The sequence below is a fragment of the Lepus europaeus genome, chromosome 12 (assembly GCF_033115175.1).
Source record: "Lepus europaeus isolate LE1 chromosome 12, mLepTim1.pri, whole genome shotgun sequence".
In the NCBI taxonomy this organism is placed as follows: Eukaryota; Metazoa; Chordata; class Mammalia; order Lagomorpha; family Leporidae; genus Lepus; species Lepus europaeus.
In genome coordinates this window covers 81,829,285-81,853,940 of record NC_084838.1, presented here as the reverse complement: position 1 = coordinate 81,853,940, position 24,656 = coordinate 81,829,285, and the positions used below count along the sequence as shown (strand labels likewise).

Here is a 24,656-nt window from a genome sequence, read left to right as displayed (position 1 = left end):
AAACACAGATTTTGTCTCTGACAATAGTTACCCAGTTTTGTAGGTTTTCTGTAGATGCCCACATCATTTAAAGGTCTTTCTGATTTTTCTATTCTCTATTTAGTTATAAGTAGAATTTTGTTATTAAAATAAAAACAACAATACCAGTTAAGCTTAGAAGAGCAATTTATGAAGGGTCTTCAAAAAGTTCATGAAAAATACATATTGTGAAAGCCTATGCATGGATCTCAAATTTTTTTTGCACCAAAATAAACTTATTCTTTAAACCCACATTCCCACAAACTTTTTGTATTAGTGATCTACTAACCCTAAAAGAAGAGTAGCAGATTTAGCATTTACATTCTTTAAATTCGTTAAGTAGGAAATGGGGGAATCAGTAGTCTATAATTTATTTATTGGCTGAGTCCATGGTTCAACCACTCATTACGCTCCCTAATGAATCAGGATATCATCCAGTCTCTGTTACATGAAATTTTATTGGCAAATCTTAGAGAATGGGATACTTGATTTTTACTTCATGGAGACTTATACCAAAATGTTAGAGTTTCTCAGAAAGAAAATCACAAAAATATGATTATATTTTTAAAACTATTAAAAGATAAAACATGATTCTGTAGAATGTAACAAAGAATAGAAATGGAAGAATCAAATTAAAGCAAGTAATAATAACATCTGGGCAAAGACTGAGCAGGACAATAGGATGGTTAACATTTTCTGTCATTCGTGGAGGATGGCCCAAGTGCTTGGGCCCTGCACCCGCATGGGAGTCCAGGAGGAGGCACCTGGCTCCTGGCTTCATCGGCGTGGCGCCGGCCGTGGCGGCCATTTGGGGGGTGAACCAATGGAAAGGAAGACCTTTCTCTCTCTCTCTCACTGTCTAACTCTGCCTGTCAAAAATTTTTTTTTCTGCTATTCAATAAAAGGTAAGAAATCAGGCAAGAAGAGAAAGAACTGAAAGATCCTATATAGCAATTGTATTTGCGTAGAATATATCCAAAAGGGAAAAAAATATCACAAACAGCAAAAACAAATTAACTCTCTGAGAGGGTGCCTTCTTAATTATTTACTAATGGAAAGCTGTTATGGATCACAAGTGTTCTGTTTTATTGCAATAGTGCATGTCTAATTTTGGGGAAATTACAGTTTCCTTTCTTGAAACTAGTTGACAAAATTGAGAAAGAATCCACTATGAAAACATAGCATTTCAAAGTTAACTTTCATAGTAAAAGACCTCCTCCACAGAACAGTTGGAAGGATGAACTTACTTAGATGTCCTGGAACTGATGAGTTCTAAGGGAGCTGCAGGGTCAAACAGAGGAGACCCAACATGGCCCCTTTAGCCTATTGGCTTGTGCCCTTGGAGAAACCACATAACCTCTTTGAGTCTCAGTGTTTTGGCGGCAGTGACATTTTCTGAGGGCTGTGTGAGGCATGGCAATTCAAGTTTAAGAGGCTATGGTAGGATGGCCCAAGTCTTTGGGCCCTGCACCCCTATGGGAGACCAGGAGAAGCACCTGGCTCCTGGCTTCGGATCAGCCCGGTGCGCTGGCCTCAGCAGCCATTGGAGGGTGAACCAATGGCAAAGGAAGACGTTTCTCTCTGTCTCTCTCACTGTCCACTCTGCCTGTCCAAAAAAAAAAAAAAAAAAAAGGCTATGGTAGAACTTCTCTTGTTTTGAGTCATGAGGGAGAAGTCTTGCAAAATTAGAGGAGAGTACAGCTCAGTTTTGAAGTCACTTGAAGAGCTTCACGTAGGACAAACAAAAACGGTGTAATCTAGAGCCAGTTAAAATCTCTCGTTACGCTCCTTTAAAATCTGCACCTCCACATGCTGCCCAAAGGACAATTAGTGGGTCACAGATGATGGAACCTAATTATAAAACTTGCTCAGGGCCATCATTAGAATTGATTTTAACTATCTGAATTTTGTTGACATCTGGATTGATTGTTTATTTAACAGAAGAGGTCCCCCCCCCCCTCCTTACCACCCTTTTGGAACTTTAGTCAAAGCATCTCTGAATTTCTGACCTATAAGAATTAATTTAAGGGGCCGGCGCTGTGGCACACTAGGTTAATCCTCTGCCTGCGGTGCCGGCATCCCATATGGGCACCGGGTTCTAGTCCCAGTTGCTCCTCTTCCAGTCCAGCTCTCTGCTGTGGTCCAGGAGGGCAGTGGAGGATGGCCCAGGTGTTTGGGCCCCTGCACCTGCATGGGATACCAGGAAGTAGCACCTGGCTCCTGGCTTCGGACTGGCTCAGGTCTGGCCATCGTGGTCATTTGGGGAGTGAACCAACAGAGGTAAGACCTTTCTCTCTGTCTCTCTGTCTCTCTCTTTCTTGCAAATAAATAAATCAATAAATCTTTAAAAAAGAGAATTAATGTAAAGGTAATCTTTAGAGGCTATTTCTACATTTTCTTTTTTCTTTTCTTTTCTTTTTTTTTTTTGACAGGCAGAGCTAGACAGTGAGAGAGAGAGGCAGAGACAGAGACAGAGAGAAAGGTCTTCCTTCCGTTGGTCCACCCCCCAAATTGTCGCTACGGCCGGCGTGCTGCGCCGATCCAAAGCCAGGAGCCAGGTGCCTCCTCCCGGTCTCCCAAGTGGGTGCAGGGCCCAAGGACTTGGGCCATCCTCCACTGCACTCCCGGGCCACAGCAGAGAGCTGGCCTGGAAGAGGGGCAACTGGGACAGAATCCGGTGCCCCAACCGGGACCAGAACCCGGGGTGCCGGCGCCACAGGTGGAGGATTAGCCTAGTGAGCTGTGGTGCCGGCCTAAAATAAGTGTTTTCTGAATGATCTAGCACTAAATTGTTCCAGAACAAACCTATCTGAAAACCGAGTAGCAGTTCCCCATTAAGTCTTATAAATATGGATCAAGTTTAAATAGTAAGGTAATTTTCCTTAAGTATTGTGGGTAGATTGTCAAAGGAAACCTTATATCCAAAAATAAAATAAAGTAAAAAGTTTTTCCAGTTGGTACTGTTTCCAATAGGTTTTCTTGAGTTTGCATGCATCATAGAAATAAATCTTACACTGGTTAGCAGAGAAAGCCTGTTAAGATGGTTATGTGTCATGCTAAGGAAGCCAAAGTGTACTGATCTCCATCAGTCTGGAGAATAATTGGCATTTATGTGAGCCATGGCTCATATGGTATTTTCATGCTAAACAAGTTCCCCAGAAATGAGTTCTTGAAATGCAACTAAAGCAGTACATTATCATTCCAACCAGTGGGAAAGCAATTCAGATCTCTGAGAGTCAGTGTCAAACTTGCAATGCCCTAAAAGTATGACTTGCCTGTCATATAACATCTTGCAATGCTATTCAATGTGGAACCTTCTAGTGGTCTCTATGTCCTTATAACAAACTCTCCCCCAGCCCCCACAAATCACAGGCAGAACTTCTGGAAATCTTTCTCTTTCCTTACTGCAGAATATTTCATATGCATTTTAGTGCATATGAAATTTAGTGCATATGAAGTTAGTGCATCAAATGGCATTGGATTCTCGGCAGATTCCCAGTGACTTTCATTTTGCTGCCAGAATTTAGAATCTTCTGATAAAGTTCTGAACACTAAGTCAAAAATTGGCCCCTACCTAGAATCTTCAGGAGAAGTCCACTGAAGATGTTGCATGATTTTAACTCAAAACAGAAAAGGTGCTTTAAAAGATTGATCTAGTAAATGTTAGCACATTAAGAAAGTTGTATTGACAGAAGGATAATATATAGCGACATGCATACATGTACTGTAGATAGATACATGTTTATAAGGACTTGAATTGGGCAAATACATGTGCTGCCTGTGATGTAAATTATATTTGTATTTGTTTAAAACCTTGCTGGTTATAAAGTGCCTTGTATATATTATGTCAGTCATTGCTGTTATGGGCAATCATTGCAGATATTACTAGGCAATGATAGACTGTCTTTGGGGGGTTATTAAAGGCTACTTGGGAAGATATGGGTTTGAACGATCTTAGGGAAGAATCATAGATTCTTTTGTCCTTGGTCTCCTCTAGAATAATGTGTGCTTATGGATTGGGCAATACCATACTTATAACTATGGTTGAGATCCCAGGAATGTGGTACATTGCCCCATATTAGAGAATTCCCTTTACAGATAAAAGCCAGGGATTTGGAGAAAGCAGCCTTTAGGAGATATTCTGTGGGTAGAACAAGGTCATACTAACATTTTGAGGAGTCAAATAAGTTCCTTTGCAGTGGCCAAGGTGACTTTGATTTGTCTCTGAGGTGATCAGTTACAGTGGATCAGAATGAACTGATCCATTTGCCCTGAGGTTGTATCTGTGCAGCAGTCCATTCTTTGTTTTTATCTGAAATTACTGGGATGTGGAACTGGCCACCACCACCCTCTTGAGCAGTCCATATGTTTATTTTAATTTGATTTTTTCCACCTAGAGGGTGGTTGGAGAGAACACACTATTCTGATTTGCTAGTGGTTATTGACTGTGTAGTTGGCAGGGTCATTCCAGCCAGTGAGAGCATCAAGTGTTGTGTGGCTCTTGGGGAGGGAGGAGTAGGCAACTTCTTTGGTAACATAAAGGGTTGCCTAGTTGCTTATAAGTATCCCCTCTCCACTCTTCTATTCGCCTCATGAAGTTGTTGGCACAAGGGAAACGTTTGAGCCTAGGATCAAAGGTGTCTGGGAGGTGAGAAAATCATAATCCTTCAAAGCAATTTAATCCAGATGATGAGACTGCACCTCTGAAAGCTGAGCGAATTTTCAGCAAGCCCACGTGGCTAGTGTGCAAAGTCGGGACACCCCATTTCAATGCGCTTTCCCTAAACTGCCCGTGAAGGGTGTGTGATTGCAGTGAGGGTAAGAAGGGGATAAACGACAACAGACATTCCTAAGATATGTTCTTTCAAAATAAGAAACGAAAAACTAAAGACAGTACATTTTCTTTCCCCTGTAGTGTTTGAACGATTTTTCTTGTGAGTTTAGTCTATTTGTTTAAATGACCTACTAGATAATTACTCCTAAATTGAATGTCTACTTGTGTTTGATACAGGTACTTTCTTTCTTTTTTTTTTGACAGGCAGAGTGGACAGTGAGAGAGACAGAGAGAAAGGTCTTCCTTTACCGTTGGTTCACCCTCCAATGGCCGCTGTGGCCAGCGCACCGAGCTGATCCGAAGCCAGGAGCCAGGTGCTTCTCCTGGTCTCCCATGGGGTGCAGGGCCCAAGCACTTGGGCCATCCTCCACTGCACTCCCTGGCCACAGCAAAGAGCTGGACTGGAAGAGGGGCAACCGGGACAGAATCTGGCGCCCCGACCGGGACTAGAACCCGGTGTGCCGGCGCCGCAAGGCGGAGGATTAGCCTGTTGAGCCACGGCGCCGGCCGATACAGGTACTTTCAGAGAACATATAACATATATGTAAAATGCATGATATATATGACCAGAGTTAGACTATACTCCCTGTGCCATTTCTTCATGAGTAGTTAAATATGCATAATTTTAAGCTGTTAGACACAGTTGCCTATAAAAGGATATTCATTGAAGGTGCTGCTCTAGGACTATAGCCCCTGCTTTTGGGGTTCTCAATAAGCAACAATTGAACCATCACAAACTTTTATGGAATTACACAAAATAAGAAACTGCACAAGTAACATCTTGTGCATTTCTACAAAGACTTGATAGAATGAAGTAATATATTAAAGGGACTAGGTCACTCTTAGGCCAACTCCTTTTTGTCATCTCCTCTAACTATCAGCATTCAGCTTCTGTAATAGGTGAATTTAAAGAAGAGGTCTAATTGTATTTTTGGTGCTTAAAATTCCAGGCTCCATAAACAGAACACAAAAGGAATATGAAAACAAATTTATGTTTCAGACTATATAGGAAGGGACCAATGAATTCACATATGACTGAATAATTCAGCAAATTTAGTAGCTCTATGTAAAAGGCACATTATCTCCATAGTCTTAAATCTGATTTGACGGATTTGGTTTTGGAAGCATGTTTGTTTGAATTGCCTTGTTGCATGGTACCTGTGGATCACTTATCAATCACCTATGAGGTTAAATGAGCTTTCATTAAGAGTGTTAGTCCTAAGGTGGGTGTTGTGGTGCAACAGGTTAAACAGCTGCTTGGAGTAATTGCATCCTATATCCGAGTGGCTGAGATCAATCCTGGCCACTGCAAACCAGATGTCCTGCTAACGTGCCTGATAGGCAGCAGATGTTGGCTCAAGAACTTGCGTCCCTGTCAGCCATGTGGGAGACCTGGATGGAATTCCAGGCTACTGGTTTTGGACTGGCCCAGACCTGGCAGTTGTGGGCATTTGGGAAGTGAACCAGCTGTTGAAATCTCTCTCCGTTTCTCCCTTTCTCTCTGTCACTTTGCCTTTCAAATCAAATCAAATCAAATCAAATCAAATCAAATCAAATCAAATCATCAATCATTCAGTCATAAAAAAGAGCATCAGTCCGCAGAATCCCCCAAACCATTTGAGAGCTACAATTGGGGATCAAAAATAAGAGATTCCACTGTAGTTTTCTGCTTGTTTGCTGAATATTCTTTAGTTAGGTTCCTCTCCCTGCTATCGACCACTGCAGAACTTTATTTTCCAAACTACAACAGGTCTGTCAAGCCAGCTGAAAATATATTTTCAGCTAAGCCGAGTTATGACTGCTGCCTAAATATTAATTTGCAGCTTACTTCTGCCCATCTCTTATTTCATGGCTTCTTCCTCCTTTGGGGTTTTGGGAAACTCAAGGAAGTACGTCCTGAAATGTTTCATGTTTCCTTCTCTTCACTTACCCACATTTTGTTTTGTATTCTAAAAACTATGATAATGCAACATTCATGATAAGGTATGTGGCTCAGAGTGACTGATAGCTGCCACGTCCCACACCACCTGCATGAACATGTGTTACCACGACGCCCAGGGTTCATCGTGTATGACACTGTGCCTTGCAATCACTTGTTTTCCTGTGTGTCTCCTACATGGTGAGGGTAGGAACCATGTTCTGATTGTCTTAAGTGCTTGGCACAATTCAAAAGATAGATTACTGGCATAATGCCTAGCATTCTAAGGTATTCTAACTTAAGTTAGAATTAAGGTTTACCATGATCTAACTGTGTTCTAGGAAAAATCACTTACTCTTTCTGACCCTTAATTTCTTCATCTGTACAGTGGGATTGCTTCTTTACTGCTGACCTAAAGGCACTGGTATGGGGCTCAAATTTCCCTGCTAATGCACCCGGGAAAGCAGTGGAGGATGGCCCAAGTCCATGGGCCCCTGTACCAACATGGGAGACCTGGAAGAAGCTCCTGACTCCTGGTTTCGGACGGGCCCAGCTCTGGTCATTGTGGCCATTTGGGGGAGTGAAACAGCAGATGGAAGACCTCTCTCTGTCTCTACCTCTCTCTGTAACTCTGCCTTTCTTTTTTTTTTTTCTCTAAGATTTATTTATTTGCTTGAAAAGCAGAGTTATAGAGAGGCAAAGACAGAGGCAGAAAGAGAAGCCTTCCATTTGCTGGTTCACTCCTCAGGTGGCTGCAATGGTCAGAACTGTGATGATCCAAAGCCAGGAGCCAGGAGCTTCTTCTGGGTCTCCCACGTGGGTGCAGGGGCCCAAGGACTTGGGCCATCTTCCTCTGCCTTCCCAGGCCATAGCAGAGAGCTGGATCAGAAGTGGAGCAGCTGGGACTTGAACTGGCACCCATATGGGATGCTGGTCTTGCAGGCAGCGGCTTTACCAGCTACAACACAGTGCTGGCCCCTCTGCCTTTCAAATAAATAAAATAAATCTTTTAAAAAAAGAGATGGGCATACAAATACTTTCATAAGAGACGTAATAAAATGGTTATGAGAATTAAACATAGGACATTACTCAGTACAATTAGGTGTTCAACAGAAGGTAATTATATTTGCTGTGATAATATTATATAATAATAAATTATAATATCAATCATATTATTACTAGTGATGATGTTTGCACATGACAGGTGCTGTCCTAAGAATTCATAAATATTAACTCATTTAATCCACATGCACTGATAAAGACTGTGTTGGCACAGGTTTACAACTGATACTCACAAGTAAATTATACCTATGGGAAATGGCATAGCCAGGTTTTGAATGCAAACAGTCTGATTCTAGAGCCAGCTTTAACAACCACATTATACCACTAATGACCCTGCCCCAGGATACTTTTATGGACCTAGTGTCTCAACAAAATGAGTGGCACTTGTTTGGATGGTTCAGGAGACAGTGAGTCACCCTAAGGTGGCTCCAAATAAGTAACCAGTATTCAAGTCTCACAGAATGAGTTTGTGTCCACTAGGTGGCATTGCTGTTTCAACAAAATGTGAACCAAGACCATATTTAGGCTTGGGAGTTCGCTAAGTTGAAAGCACTCACAGTGCTTTTCTGAAGGAAGACACCTCCAAGACGAATGGTGTCTTGAAATAACTAAGACCAAAATGTGAAAATTCATTTTGCATGTCAATATCTGTACAGGAAATCTGGATGAATTTTGAGATTATCTAGTCTGGTTTTACCAGTTTTAGGAGAATAGATTGAGGGACAGAGAGGAAAAGTGACTTGTCTAAGGTAAACTAGACCTGAAATTTGTGGCTATGGTCCCTTTCCATAGTACTTCCTACTGATGCTAAATTACAAAAAAAACTGATTTTAACTCTTAGAATATTTTCCTTTTGGATACAGGGCAGAAGAGAGCCGGAAAATTGGGAGGTTTTGTTTCATTAGGATTGAAACACATGTTCCAAATCAGTAACAGACTCAGGAGCTTAGACACTAAGTAATATAAATTTAAAAATTGCTACCTTTTCCTTTATTTTTTTTTTAACATGCCCTCCTGGAAAGATTGAGTAACTCTACTTAAACAGACTGTCTCTATTAGTAGACAATGTAGTTTTGATTAATGAGCTCAAGCCAGGTAGCAGGTGAGTACAAGGACTCTAGAGTCAGATTCTTGGCTGTATCGTTTAATAACTACAGGACACCAGGAAGCTGTGAGGCTTTGCTAAACTTTTGTTTCTGCATCTGTGAAATGGGAGTGATATTTCTACGTATCTTTTAAGGTGTTTGTGAAAAGTAAATGTGTGCAGTGCCTGTGAGACAGTAAAAACAAGGTTAAAGTTATCAAAATTAACTGAACGTTTTTGTTAGTACAGTTGACGTTGAGTTTTCTGCATTTCTCAGTTGTGAAGGTCAGCTTTACTCACTGTCTCATGCAGAATTGCCAAAAGAAGGAAATGTAGCATTTCAGGCTTCTAACTGTGGAACATCCCGTTTCATCAACCCCCTGGCACAAGTAGCTAAGAATATGGCTGTATATTTCATTATGTGTACCCAGAAACTTAATTTAAAGCACTTGTAGGCTTTAGGCTCCCATTCGCAGGTTAAACAACAGGGAAGGTGAACTAAGCACGCAGCATACAAATAATAATCACTAAGAGCCAGGGAGCGTTTGCTGAGGGCCAAACGTGGCTATGTTTTACAAGCACTAACTCAATTTTAATTCTTACAATATCCTGTGAACTACAAGCTCATACTTCTCCCTTTTTAAATATGAGAAAACTGGGCTTGAGAAACTTGCTACAATTTAAATAAAAAGCTGTTGAACTCCAGTTGTGGTTCTTAGCCACCCTGGTCTACCACCTCCTGGGGTGGTATGTGAGGGTGATTCCAAAGGCTCCTGAGCTCCAGGCTGCTTTCCCCTGTACACTGAACTACCATGACACCAGGGAAGCTACTGTTTGTTTACTTTTAGGCGATTGCTGACATGGTACTGTGCTTCACAGGAGGGTCACGTGTTAAACCTACACTCACATTTTTTATGGCAGTTAGTTAGTCAATGAGATTAACTGGTTAAACCTTTAATGGACTCTTAACAGGTAAAAGAAAGTTGCAAGGACAGTGTAGAAGAGAGCTTGCTTAGGATAGAGTCTTCTTGAAGATCCTTTAGGAATTGAATGACGCTGTACCCAAAAGAGGATCAGGTTGCTGATGCAATCATGCCTGTGACAAGCTTATTTGTGGCTCTAGTGTTCTGTAACATTACGGACCACACTCTTTTTCTTTGCTGTAATCCAGAATCCCATATGGAATTCTTGAATTTAGATTTACAAAAGCCTTCATAATCTTCAGGTTTACCCAGCCCTTGTGTTTATAAAGAAGGGAACTTAGGCACAATTTGCTTAAATTTTACCCCAGTTATCTTCCAGGGAGAGTTGGAGCCCTGTTAATTTGATCATTTCACACTGTTTCTCTATCCCTTAGCTATTTTACTTCGAATAGCATCACTTTGAATATTTGATGGGATTTCTGTGTTTATACCAATAACATTTTCCCTTCAGTGAGAACCCAAATTCAACAGATAGCAGCTGTTCTTTATAGATCTCATCTTACTATTTATAATTTCTTCTTTCTTCCTTTACTTGAAATAAACTTTTATGGGGCACAGGAACAATGACATTTATTAGAATATATTTTAAAACCTATTTATTTCCTCAGCAGATGCCAGGAGTTCAGTTTAGATCTAAGAAAACAGCCCTCCTTAATACAACCAACACAACATCCAAGAAGTATTTCCACAAATGAGCTTGCAGGAGATTCCACTTACCAATTTCAGTCATGGTTATTCCTGGAGCTAACTGTCCATTGTTGAAGGAGCTATAGGTAAACAAGTTGGGTACAGATGTGAGGTCATAGATGGGTTCTTGCTTTATTTGTTTGATTCCAGTCATGTCAAGTCCTGACTGATCAGGGGATGGCTGGCCAGAATCTACATTGTAATACCCCTCGGACTTGGGCAGGTCAATGACGTGCCCATTGGCATAAGTGCCGCTGGTTTCGTTGTTCAGGCTGCTCAGGCCGTTGCTGATGCTGCTGCTGTACACCCTGGCCAGGGCCTCCGCCTCCCCACTCTGCTGCTGCCGCTGCTCCTGCAGCCGCTGCTGGTGCTTCTGCACCTCAGCATACAGGCTGTCCCTTTGCTTCTTAGACATCCTCCCAAATTTCACAGCTGGGGCAGAGAGAAAAACAGAGAACAGCACTTGTTATCATTCTCGTTAGCCAACTGAGACCCAGGTGGTCACCGATGGTTGTCCCCTCAACATCAAACACACAACTCCTTTGTGCCGTAACCTCGGAGTCCATTCTTCTGCACTCCATGTTTGGTGAAAAGTAGATTCAGAAGTTGCTTGTACCGGCTTCTGCCCATGGTGAGAACTAAACTCAAGCTAAGAAGAAATGTAAAAAGTATGTAACAAAAAACAAAAAACAAAACTATGAAACACCCATAGTATCTGCAATTAAAATATCAACTAAAATTCATTATTAATCTTACTCAAAGTATTAATATTACTAGATTACCAGATAGGACCCTACTATTCCACTTGCAGGCCTGTTTTTTAAATAGCATATTGAGTAAGACCAAAGATGTGGGGCTAGGGGATAAATATAATTTTAAGTCAACCCATCATTTGTCTTCATTTGGCTTTTGAGATTGAATAATAAGAATCTTTGAAAAAAATAGCAATTTTGTGCTTCCAATGCCCAGAAAGTAAGTCAACAGCAGCTACTTTTCCTCATTCTATCACCTGCAATTTTTTTCTTCAAAAATTTGTGTTAACATGTGAATACTTGTTCACTTTTATGGGACATAGTGTAATATTTCAGCACATTTGCCTAGCATAAACCTAGCTATTTTGTTTCTCTCTACCAGAAACATCCTCAGTAATTCTGGGAAAAATTGAGGCAGAGGTTCTGGGAGAACAGAGGAGTAACAAGTCGATGATTTCATTTGAATGCGTTGTTTCTTAACTTATGGAACTCCACCTCCTGAACTCTTAGAGATTTTGACATTTCCCTTCACATGTTATCCACTCCCTCTATGGGATGAATATCCCGAGTCGTGGGGCTACCTTGTTGGAATCTGCAAGCACTGGTTCGCACGTGTCAGTGGGGGGACTAACAGTCACGGCAACCTTGGAGGCTCCCATCTGAGTTCTGGTTGTGTTTTTCTTTTGTGATAGTGTTCATATCACTTGGTGTAGAGAGCTCTGAGAATATAGGAAGAAGGAAGTGGAGGGTAGAAACAAATTGAATTCCTGGATGTAGTCACTAAGGCTGGGGCTTTTTTGAGAATAAGTAAATGGTGAAGTGCTTAAGAACTCTAGCACAAAGGATCCACAGCTGTGAGAGAGCTGCTGTTTGCCCTTATAATATTCCTCCGAAATTAATTTCCTATTTCCAGTAGGTACAGGCTACCAGATTTTATCTGAGTATAGGCTGTTCAAAAGGGAGACCACTGATCAGTGGTCTATGCGCCCCCTCACTGATAGGTGTGGCTATGAGATTAAGTTCTGATGAACAAGAAGTAAATGGAAGTGTTGTACATGCTTCCAGGGATTGGGGCATGGCTCTTTGCTTTCTTCCATGCCTGCTGGGTTTAAACTATTTCTCCTTAATCTTTCTTAAAAAATCTACATTCTGGCCTTCTATGCTGACTAAGTAGGAAAATAAAGTGGTAATTATCCAGTAATTCTTCTCAGCGAAGACAAGCAAACTGATTAATTCATACCAAGCTCCCCTTTCCACCTCAGTTGTTGCTCTTATAGAATCTTGAATCATTTATATCATTGTGTTTAACTTTGTTTGTAGAGACGTTGCTGTGATTAGATTCTGTTTCTCAGAGACAAAGTTGTTTGCTTACTAATCACAGTGACATTTTCAGTTTCTCTGTGGACAAAATTCAACAGTAACTTTTTGGGAAAGTTTTCTATGTACCTTTCTTTTACATCTTTCCAAACAATTTACTCTATATTATTGTCTAGAGAAAAACATTTTTATTTAGGAGAAAATAAAAATTATAAATATTGATTGAGAAAGGACACTTGCCCTTTCCCCAGGAAAGTAATGTGCTGTGTTTCTGTTTGCAGATCTTCCTTTGCAAGTATTCATGGAAATTCAGAACAGCTCTTTGCTGCAGAGCTATGCATGTGACAAGATCTGTATCTCTCGCTATAGAATTAGACTTTGTTTTCACCTCGGTAGATCTACTTTCTGACTTATTTTAGCACACGAGTTTGAATTGGGATGGACATTTGGCACAACATCACTAAGGATGACCACATCCCATGTCCAAGTGCCTGGATTTAAGTCACAGCTCTGCTTCTGACTCCGGATTCCTGCTAATGTGCACCCTGGGAGGCAGCAGGTGACTGCCACCCATGGTGGGGGGACCTGGATTGAGTTTCTGGCTTCTGGCTTCTGCATGGCCCAGCCCCTGACTGTAGCAGGCATTTGGAGAAGGAATCAGCTGATGGAGGATATCTGTCTCCTCTGTCTCTTTGCCTTCCAACTAAAGTGAAAATAAGTTAACATTTAAAAAATAGTTTGGCACTGATTTGTTTAAATTTTAAGGGAAATTAAAAATTGAGAATGAAAAACTCTTCAATGTGGAGACAGAAATATAGTAATCATTGCTTTAGGTTTCTATGTTCTTTAAATTTAGGTAAAATGTACTTTGTGGCAGGTTGATTACATTAATGAACCTGATTCCTTTTGCTTATTTACATGATATTCTTCAATTTGCAGTGCTCTGTCATTTTTTTTAAAAAAAGATGTATTTATTTGAGGGGTAGAGTTACAGAGAGTGAGAGGGAGAGACAGAAAAGTCTTCCATTCGTTGGTTCACTCCCCAAATGGCTGCAATGGCTGGAGCTGTGTCGATCTGAAGTCAGGAGCCAGGAGATTCTTTCTGGTCTCCCACACAGGGCCAAGCTCCTGGGGCATCTCCTACTGCCTTCCCAGGCCACAGCAGAGAGCTGGATTGGAAGAGGAGCAGCCAGGACTAGAACTGGTGCTCATATGGGATGCTGGCATTTCAGGTGGAGACTTAACCCACAGCGCCACAGACATTCAGACAGATGTCCTCTCTACTCTTTGACTCAGGGTCACGTGACCTGTCCTGGCACATGTGATATTTACAAATGCAACACAGAGGCTTGAAAGGGGCTTAAATGATTGGGCATCTCACCGTAACAAGGACACGCCTGAGCTATCTTGCTGAAGAATCAGATATGAGAAGCAGAGCCAAGCCTCTGCTGTTATCCAAGGCAAGGCTATCTGTGACCCTCAGAGCCACAGAAATGACCTGTAGCTGAGGTGTGCAGAATTCTGCTGTTAACTATGGACCATCTAATCAACATGAACAATGTCAAAAAAGCATACAACCAAAACCTCTGCCCTGGAAAACACCTGAAAATGCAAGAAGGGAAAGATAGATCTTTTTAAAGAAATCAATTTAGATCACTAAGTGACTGGAATATTTTCAAAGAAACAACTTAAAGCTCTACTACAGTTCAGAGTTATCAGGTTTCATCCTAAATTGAGAAGTTCACTGACAATGACCGTAATAATTTTCTAGAACTAATTTTCCATTCATTTCAGAAATGATGTGTGCTTTAGTTTTATACTTCCTTCATGCAATAACAGTGGTGACATATTTGGAAAAAATTACAGTACATGGCAAAAATACAACTATTGAGCTTCTCTGGCATATCGATAACTCCTTGTCATTATTTATAAACATATTTGTTGTATTCATAAGTCTATTTTAACAAAGGCTGTGATACTATTATATATCCAAATATTAGCAGTCTTCTGGTCATTATTCATTAACAAGAATGGCACATATTTTGAGCATTTGTCCCTCTCAGTCTTGAATTATTCTATACTGACATTCACTTGAGGATAGAGGCAGCCTCTTGTTAGACTGCTACCACTTACAGAAGCCAGCACAATTCCATATACAGTGCAACTGCTTTATACATATTTGATGGTGATGGTGTTTGCTCAAGATATGCTCTTAACCTTCATTTTGATTGCATGCTAGTTAGGAATAATTTTATGCAAAAAGTATCAGAAATCATTTTATGTTTATTTGGATTGTGGGATTCTAAATGGAATAGAAATTTTTGTAGTGATTCCAGGATAAAATTGCTACTCCTTCAAAGATTTCTACTTAGTACTACTTCACACTTGGATGCCTGCTTTTGTTTAAAAGAATCCAACTGTACAACTATCATCTATGACTTCCTATAGTAACTTTGAAAATTGTTTAATCCATCTCTGGTTGTAAAGTTCTTGTTTAATGATGAAACTGGTCTTAATTTAACTCTTCAGCTTCAGAAATGTGTTTGTTTTATTAGCGCTCTAAGCTTCGCATTAGAAATGTGTTCCAATCTAACTAACCCCTTCTCATTTTCTTCCTTGTCCTCCTCTTCCATCTTTTCTTTCTCTTCTTCTTCATCCTCCTCTTCCTCACCTTCCCCTTCCCATTTTTCTTTTCTTTTTCTTCTTCCTTCCTTCTTTTCTTCTTTCTTTTCCTTCACTGCCTCCCTCCTTCCCTTCCTTATTTCCTTCCATCTCTCCTCCTTTCTTTTCTTTGCAGAAGTTCCTGAGCTGATGGAACATTCTTTATTTATTCCACTATGGTAGCCATAACTTACATGTGTCTATTGAGCCTTTTAAATATAGATAGTGTGGCTGGAGAACTGAATTTTAAATTTAATTTTACTTTGATGATTTGAACATTGCATTGACATGTGGGTTGGACAATACAGCTCTGAATAGAAGAAACTCAATCTTTGAAACATCTCCTTCTAGGGATGTTTTGTTTTCTCATAGAGGCATGCCATTTAGTAGGATACATTCCAGATTTTTGCAAGGTGAATATCGTATTTTCTCTTTTAGACTTGGTTTCTTTCTAATGATATCAAACATATTTTCTGTTTTTTGTTTTTCAGGTTGCACTATTTACAACTTAAGATTCCTTTGTTAAAGCTTCAATTAAAATAACATTTATGAAAGGTCTACATAAAAGACAGAAAGATGGTGGAGAAGAATCAGTGGGTACATTCATGATATCATTTCATACACACATACATACACATATACTTACCTTTTAATAAATATGAACACTCAGGTGTATGTATTTCAAGAGGATTTGGTTTGTGACTCTTAGAGCTAAATTTGAACAAATCCGTTATTGTTGACTTTGATGACTACACATATATATGCCCTGGCTAATTAACCAGTATAAAAGTAGAAATTCATGAGAGAATGAAAATCTAGTGATCTCAATAGTTTTATTAAGCTAGCTACTAGTAGCCATGCTGTTTCAGTGACCAGATATGGTGAATCAACTCTTGTTGGAGCCAAGCTTAACTGACAGAGAGCCAGTGCATATGCCCACATGAAAATACCACTTTATCTTTGAGGGGAGCCAAGGGGTTTAGAAAGAAGGTAAGTGGTAGGACATCTTACCTCAACTAATGGTACCATGCTGAAGCACTTTGGAAATAATTGCTTAGTCAGTAGGAGGTAAGGATATAAGTGTCAGTAGAAGCCCTACCTCTCATTCTAGAGCCCTTACTAGACATAGCTAATCAACCACAACTTATGAATTTTTGATTTCTTCAATACCACATTCAAGACATTATTTATCAATAGAAGATAAAACCTAACCAATTTTACTGGTAGTTGCCTAATTTATTAGGTAGAAGTTACTTTTTGTAACCAAGATTCAGCACATATGACGTAAAGAAGGCTTCTTTTTTTTCCCTTAGAATCACATTTTTTCCCCCCTTCTTAAGCCCTTTCTCCACATTCCCAACCACCACTCCTCTCCTGGGTCATTTCCCCTCCTGATTAGCTTGCATGAGACATGCTTGCGAGGCATTTGGGAAGATGTCCCTGGCAGTGTCAGGAAGCCTTTGGACCTAGAGTCAAAACTGACCCTTACACTGACTACTCAGTGTCCTTGTACACTACCTTCTTTCATTCACACAGAGGTTTGTGTGCTACAGTATATTACTTCCCCCTTGAGAACAGATTGTGGCTCTATCCATTAAATAGCCTCCTACCTTTCCAACACTTTTTTTTTTTTAAATGTTGTAGGATTCATTCAGTCTCCCAGATCTTGTGGATTGATGGCACCGAGACTGTTCAGTCTGCATGGACCCTATGTTCATCCATTCCCCATGATTCTCTTCACCAGCACAGACCCACAAGATCAGCCTTTCTAGAAGAGATATTCTCTTTTGTTGTAGGAAGAAGTAGCACAAATACATGGCTTATCTCTTTGCAGTTATTAATGGGGCTTTTAAGAGACTGTCAATTAATATGCTGCCTCCAAACAGGAGAAAATCAGAAGTAAACAAGATATAACAAAAACAAATAAAACAAACAAACACAAAATAAGTGGGTTAATAGGAAAGTTTTGGAAACTTCATCACTGGTGATTTAGAAGTACTGAATAAATTGAAGGGTTCAAGTTCAAATTTTTTGTCAAATTTGTCTTATAGGTGCCACTTGTGCAAGACAAGTATAAATGGCTTGGGACTTAATGAAAAGGTAAATAAATGAACAGCTCACAACACCCCTATATAATAAGGTACAGTACCTACAATTATCTACTATTCTTGGAAACTTAAGGAAGTTTCTTTTGTGTTTTGTTTTGTTTTGATCCATACCACCTTGAACATCACTGAAGGGAACATGATCAGAGGCACAGAATCCATAGAGAGAGTCAAGTATCAAGGATACTGCCTGTTTTTCAGGCTCCAGGCAGAAAAGAATTCAATGAATCATTCACCTGGTTACTTGCTTTAAATCAGACATTGAACATACAGTAAGAACAAGCCAGAAATGGCTCCTGTACACAGGGACATTTAAAATCTGAGACAGGAGAGCTGTGGCCAATGTCAGTAAGGGATGAGTTAATGTACAGGTATGCCTAAAAATGGACATACAATTAGTAAAATTCATTGATAATCTTGTTTGAGTTAATTTGTTCTCTTTCATTAATCAAAAGGCTCATCTGGGGAGTCAAGCACCCATTTGGTTGGGTGTGAAGGTGCAGTGTGCACTTGAATTCCATTCTGAGTAGGACACCTACACAGTTTTGGACTTGAACTTCATCACGGCTCAATACACTATTGGTCCTTAACTGGGTGGTTATGACGTCAGCAAAGCTTTTGAGCTTCCTTATAGAAGCGTATTCTCCTCCTTAGCATTTCCACACACAAAGAAATCTGTACATCAGTGAGGCCTACCTAGTGATCAGATGACACTGGTTTGTCTGAGACCTTCTAGTTCTGGCTCTGAAAGTGTCCTGTCCCAGAAAACTGCTCATTCACAGGCATCCTCAGAGGGGTGCTCACCTTCAACCTCGGCTCATGTGGTTTTCACGTAACCTAGTTAGCACAGGCTGCTCCATGAACTATGGTAGTCCTCCCTGTTTTCCTACTTTATAGGCAATACTATATTTTATATGTTCTTACTTACCTCTTAATGCACTACTAGCACTATAGTTTTCTTTCCCTATTATCCCAAATTTCTTAATCTAGAGCTTTTCCAGTAGCTTAAATAGATTCCAGCAAAACTTCCATTTGAAAGTTCTTAAGTGAGAAAGAGGAAGGTGATGCCTTACCATCTCTCGACATTCCTAGGGCAAGACACTTCTGTAGTCGGCAGTGTTGGCAACGGTTTCTGTTGGTTCTGTCAATTAAACAGTTTCTCTGCCTTGGGCAGGAGTAAGAGGCATTGTTCTGCTGGCTCCTCCTAAAGAAACCCTAAAGGGAGAAAGAGAAGGGGGAGAGAAACAGTATTATAGGAAAGAGAATGCAGTGAACATTAACATATATTACATTTGGCACATTTTCTACAGTGAATGTTAACAGCTTAATTTTTTTTAAGGGAAAGAGTTTATTGGGGGAAACCCGATAGACTGGAGGGAAGGGGCAAAGAAGGAAAAGAGGGAGAAGGAGAGTGTAAGAGAGAGAGAGAGAAAGAGAGAGAGACAGACATAGAGACAGGGGTCAGGAGACAGAGAAAAAGAAAGAGAGCCAGGTGTTTCAGGAACAGGTCCTTTTAAAACCTTGCTGGGGGTGTGGGCAGGGAAGTAGGAGCAGCGAATCCCATTAGGATGGGGGTGGAGCTTGACACAGGTGGTTGGGCCATATGGCCACCTGGTTTCCAAAAGCTTAATTTTTAAAATTCTTTGGATACTGCTCCTTGGATAGCTTGCACAGGTTTTTGCTGGGGAAAATATATGTTATCAGTATATATATGAAAGTGTCATTCATTCATTCATTCATTCATTTAATGAATGTTTGCTTAAAACCATTACGGGGGCTGGAGCTGTGCTATAGCAGATAAAGCTGTGGCCTGCAGTGCTGGCATCCCATATGGGCGCTGTTTCGAGTCCTGGCTGCTCCACTTCTCATCTAGCTCTCCGCTGTGGCCTGGGAAAGCAGTGGAAGACAGCCCAAGTGTTTTGGCCCCTACACCTGCAAGGGAGGTTCAGAAAAGGCTCCTGGCTCCTGGCTTTGGATCGGTAGAACTCCGGCCATTGCGGCTATCTGGGGGGTGAAACAGTGGATGGAAGACTTCTCTCTCTCTCTGCCTCTCTGTAACTCTGCCTTTCAAATAAATGAAAAATAAATCTTAAAAAAGAAGTAAGTAATAAGTAAAAAATAGAACAAATTATCTCTGCTCTGGCAATATTGAAAGCCTTCATAAAAGCCTGTTTGGGTCCTTCTAGTACAAAATGAACTGCCAGGGACTGTATACTACTCCTTTAAATAAATGCACAGCTGAGTTTATTTTAAGAAAATTCCTTGAATACCAACTCCTTTAGCTATCTTATGAAAAAATTCTATTGGAGAAAACAAGCATTTTCGCTAGAGATATGAAAGTTATCACGCTTCTGTTTATCCACCTCCACAATCAGTTTCTCTAATCACTCTTTGCTCTTGGACTGTCTAGAGCAAAGCGGCCAAAGTGCAAAATGCCCTGTGCAAAATGACGGTCTACAATAGACACAGCAAGAGAAATTTTAGGAAAAGACAGCTCACGGCATCATCTTTTCTTTTTTAAAACATTTTAATTTATTCAAAAGGCAGAGAGATGGAATGGAGAGAGGGTAAGAGAGAAAGAGAGATAGAGATATATATTTATATATATATACATAGAGAGAGAGGCAGGGGAGATATCATCTATCCACCAATTTACTTCCTTGCAGCAGTTAGGGACTGAGCCAGGCAAGAGTCAGGAGTGGGGAACTTAATCTAGGTCTTCCATGTGGGTGGCAGGGACCCAACTGCTTGAGCCATCAGCTGCTGCAGTGTAAGATATGCATTGTGGGGACCTGGAACTGGGAGAGGAGCTGGGACTTGAACCCAGGCATTTCAATACATTTTAAATGCTAGGCCAAGAAGGATTAAGTTCAGTACACACCTTTCTGAGAGGCCTAGAATAGGTCTTCCAACTTCCTTCAAATAACTTCTGTGTTTCCTCAACTATTCAAAGGAGAATAGAGTAGGGATGGGACTAGGTGACACTGAGAAGCAATTACCTTGGCCATAGACTTAAGGCCAACAAAAACATTGGCAATCAAGAAAAACAATATTTTAACAACAAAGTGTTAAATCAACAAAATAAAACCCAATGGTTTAAGAAAGACAGAATCTACATGAGTTTTCCTTTTGTCATGGGCTGCACTATGGCTAACATAAAACTGTGACAACAGCTTGGTCAATCTGTAAGGAAAGGGATGTGTGGCCAAGGATCTCCTTAGAGGGAAAGAGTGCTCAAAGGCATTCAACAATAGGAGTAGTTTTATCTTTATATATTCATGTGTATTATTTATTTAATGAACCAGTGACATCAGAATGAGACATCTGATTGCCAAGTTCTATGGAATTCATAGAACTCCTTAAATTAGAAATCACACATAAGTCCATAGGGATCAAAATGATATCCTTTGGTGCTGGCATTGTTAAGCTGTCACATGCAATGCCTGCATCCTATATGGGCTCTAGTTCAAGTCCTGGCTGCTCCAATTCCAATCCAACTCTCTGCTAATGCACCTGGGAAAGTAGTGGGAGATGGCCTGAGTCCTTGGGCGCCTGTGTTCACATGGGAGACCCAGATGGAGCTCCAGGCTCCTGACTGAAGCGTAGCCCAGCCCCAGCTGTTGTAGCTATCTGGGGAGTAAATCAGCAGATGGAAAATCTCCCTGTATCTCCCCTCCCTTTCCCTCACTGTATTCCTGCCTTTCAAATAAATAAATAAATAAATCTCTAAAAAAAAAAGAAATGATATCTTTCATATACCATGAAAACTGTCACAAAGCATGATCTCAGACTACTGGTCTTTATTAAAAATTATTTAAAATTTACATTTTAAGTAAGAATTTTGAGTTTTTTAAAAATCTTTGATTACTCTAGTACCACTTAGCAAAAGATGACAGAAAAGAATTTCCTGAAGTCACAGCTACAGCCCTAATTTAAGACCAATCTGACATTAATTGTGAGACATTTCTTGCTTACCTGTTGCTCATTTTTGTAAATGAGGTTTTTGACATGAGCAAGAGATTATGTTTCAAATTACATTGAATGAATAGGAAATTCAATAAGTGCATGAGCTGAATGGGTACTATTTAAAATGGGTGGTTTACACAGAAGACTCATAGAATGACAATTGCTTTAAGTAACACTCTGACCTCAGAATCAGCCCTTAAGGCTTCCTAGTCTGGCTGAAAAGCCCATGAGAGCATTTCAGGCATGGACAGCCAAGATACTGTGGCAAAAAATGTTCTACACGAAGGATCTCTGAATGAGACCCCAGCAGAAAGAAGTGGCCATCAAAGAAGGATGTACTTTTCTCTAAAGTGAGGAGAGAACTTCCACTTTGCTTATGGCCTTGTCTAAATACTGATGTAGTTTGTGGATTCAAAAGGCTTCCATAGCCTAGTCAGTTCATGTCAAGAGCCTTTGGTGGTCACTGACGTCATAAATAAGAGTGTTAATTGTTAAATTAACAACAGGAGTCACTGTGCATTTACTTTCCATGCAAGATCTCTATCCTCAAAGAGTTGTATTATGAGAGTTAACTGTAAAACTAGTTCTCAAGCAGTTTTTTGTGTGTACGTGTGCGTGTGCAAATTGTTGAAATCTTTACTTAGCATAGAGTTGGTCTTCTGTGTATAAAGTTAATTGAAAATGAATCTTAATGGAGAATGGGCCTGGGAAGGAGTGGGGGGAGGGTGAGTATGGTGGGAAGAATAACTATATTCCTAAAGTTGTACTTATGAAATTTGTATTCCTTAAAAAATTAATTAATTAAAAAAATAAAATGGGTTGATTTGAAAACAGTACACTGAAAATTCAGAGGTTGATAACTGAATGTGCTGACATTGGCATGTTCACTGTGAATAGAGCTTCTTAAGTTTTCTATTTTAAGAAAAATGTAGCCTCCTCATATTTACAAATGTAGGGTTTTCCATGAAATAAATAAAACAGCATGGTGTACAAAGTCATCTTGACTAAGACTTCAGAGCGTGCTTCAACAGTATAAAATCAATAGTATAATTTTTTTGTAATTTCTTCTTTAAATAAAAAAGATGACAGGAACTTAAATATTAGTTCCTCATAATTTAATTGCAGAATTGTATTTGTATGGTCATTAAAATTTTTAAAAATTATTGTTTAAATGCTTTGCTCCTAGACATGAACATATCCTTATATTTTGAAATCAGATGTTTTCCAAATAGTGCTTATACCACAAATACCAAATATCCCTACTTTGACAATTAAAAAAAAATTTCAATGGATATGAAGTAAACTAGAGTAGAGCTCTTAAACAGCATAATGAGCCAAAAAATCATTTAGAAATGCTGTCAATGGAAATGTTTTGATTCAAAAATTATGAGTATTTATGAAGAAAACTGTCTACCTGTCCCAAGAAAGCAATAATTTCTCCAAGAAAGGTAAAACATTGCTCACTTATACTTTTTCTGTATTGTTTCTTCTTGAAGAATTGAAAAACAATTCACCAAGGTGGATAACATGCAATTCTTGGGTCAGGTACTCTTCTGCAGCAGTTAAGTTTCTGCTTGGGAAACCTATATCCCAAATTAGAATGACTGGTCTGAGTCCTCCTGCTCTGCTTATCACCCACCTTCCTGTTATTGGGTCCTGGGAAAGCAGCAGCTGATGGCTCCAGTATTTGGGTTTTTGCCACGCACATGGGAGATCTGGATAGAGTCTCAGGCACCTGGCTTTGGCCCAGCCGAGCCTCAGCTGTTGTGGGCACTTGTGGAATAAATCAGCAGATGGAATATCTCTCCCTCCCTCTGTCTCTGTTTTTCCCCCCATCTGTTACTCTTCCTTTCAAATAAATAAATAAATAATAATAAATGAAAATAAATAAAACATTTAAAACAATTCTTAATCATATGTTTGCAGAGAGACAGAGTACAAAGGATATCTCTAGGAGTTCATTCATGGATTATCTCTAATCATTTGGAACGCAGGTCGGGGTGATGATAATTCAGATTAGGATATTGACAGGTGGGTACATTGATATTGTTCTCCCTCTTCTTCCCTCTCCCTTTTTATTCTCATTAATTACTTTTTGTTTTCAATTTGAGGAATCATACCTTTTTGAGACTACTATAAAGACTCAGTTTCTCACCCAGCACCACTATTTGGCAGTTACATGATGCTTTTTTTCCCCTTTTATGTTTACAGACCTCTTTTTTTTTTGAAATTAATTAATTAATTAATTTATTTTTGACAGGCAGAGTGGACAGAGAGAGAGAGAGACAGACAGAGAGAAAGGTCTTCCTTTGCCGTTGGTTCACTCTCCAATGGCTGCCAGGGCTGGCGCGCTGTGGCGGGCGCACCGCGCTGATCCAAAGGCAGGAGCCAGGGGCTTATCTTGGTCTCCTGTGCAGGTGTAGGGCCCAAGCACTTGGGCTATCCTCCACTGCACTCCCGGGCCATAGCAGAGAGCTGGCCTGGAAGAGGGGCAACCGGGATAGAATCCGGAGCCTCGACTGGGACTAGAACCTGGTGTGCCGGCGCCGCAAGGCGGAGGTTTAGCCTATTGAGCTGCAGCGCCGGCCTACAGACCTCTTAAGATTAACATTGGATCTTAGAATCCAGGATGTTATGATTCATTTATTTTGGATCTTTGATCCAAAATAGATTTATTCTTGCCAATAAATTAGACGTCGTATCACCTGTTCCCTGTAAGATTGCAATTGAATTTTACTTGTTGTCTTTAAAGTTAGTATAGAAATGTCTTTTTAAGATTTTATTTATTTATTTGAAAGTCAGAGTTACCTAGAGAGAGAGAGAGAGGTCTTCCATCCGATGGTTCACTCCCCAATTGGCCGCAATGGCCAGAGCTGCACCGATCCGAAGCCAGGAGCTTCTTCCTGGTCTCCCACACAAGTGCAGGGGCCCAAGGACTTGGATCATCCTCTACTGCTTTGCTAGGCCACAGCAGAGAGCTGGATTGGAAGTGGAGCAGCCGGGTCTTGAACTGCCATCCATATAGGATGATGGCACTTCAGGCCAGGGCATTAACACGCTGCACCACAGCGCCAGCCCCAGTATAGAAATGTTTTGATTCCATTCTCTTTGTGGAATCTCCATTTATTCTCTCAATATTTGTTCCTAAGGATTAATTTTCTTTTCTTTCTTTCTTTCTTTCTTTCTTTCTTTCTTTCTTTCTTTCTTTCTTTCTTTCTTTCTTTCTTTCTTTTTTTTTTTTTTTTTTTACAGGCAGAGTGGACAGTGAG

At 40.2% G+C, this 24,656-nt stretch overlaps 1 protein-coding gene across 1 annotated transcript in view; it reads right to left on the bottom strand.

Moving 5' to 3' along the window:
• The window catches only part of RORB (RAR related orphan receptor B), a 210,840-nt gene that overhangs the window by 37,773 nt on the left and 148,411 nt on the right, over positions 1–24,656 (bottom strand). Inside the window, exons 3-4 of the mRNA XM_062207085.1 lie at positions 18,495–18,636; positions 10,617–11,018 (exon numbers count right to left, since the gene is read on the bottom strand). Of these exons, the coding sequence (XP_062063069.1) occupies positions 10,617–11,018; positions 18,495–18,636 (544 nt within the window). The remainder of the gene's footprint in view (positions 1–10,616; positions 11,019–18,494; positions 18,637–24,656) is intronic.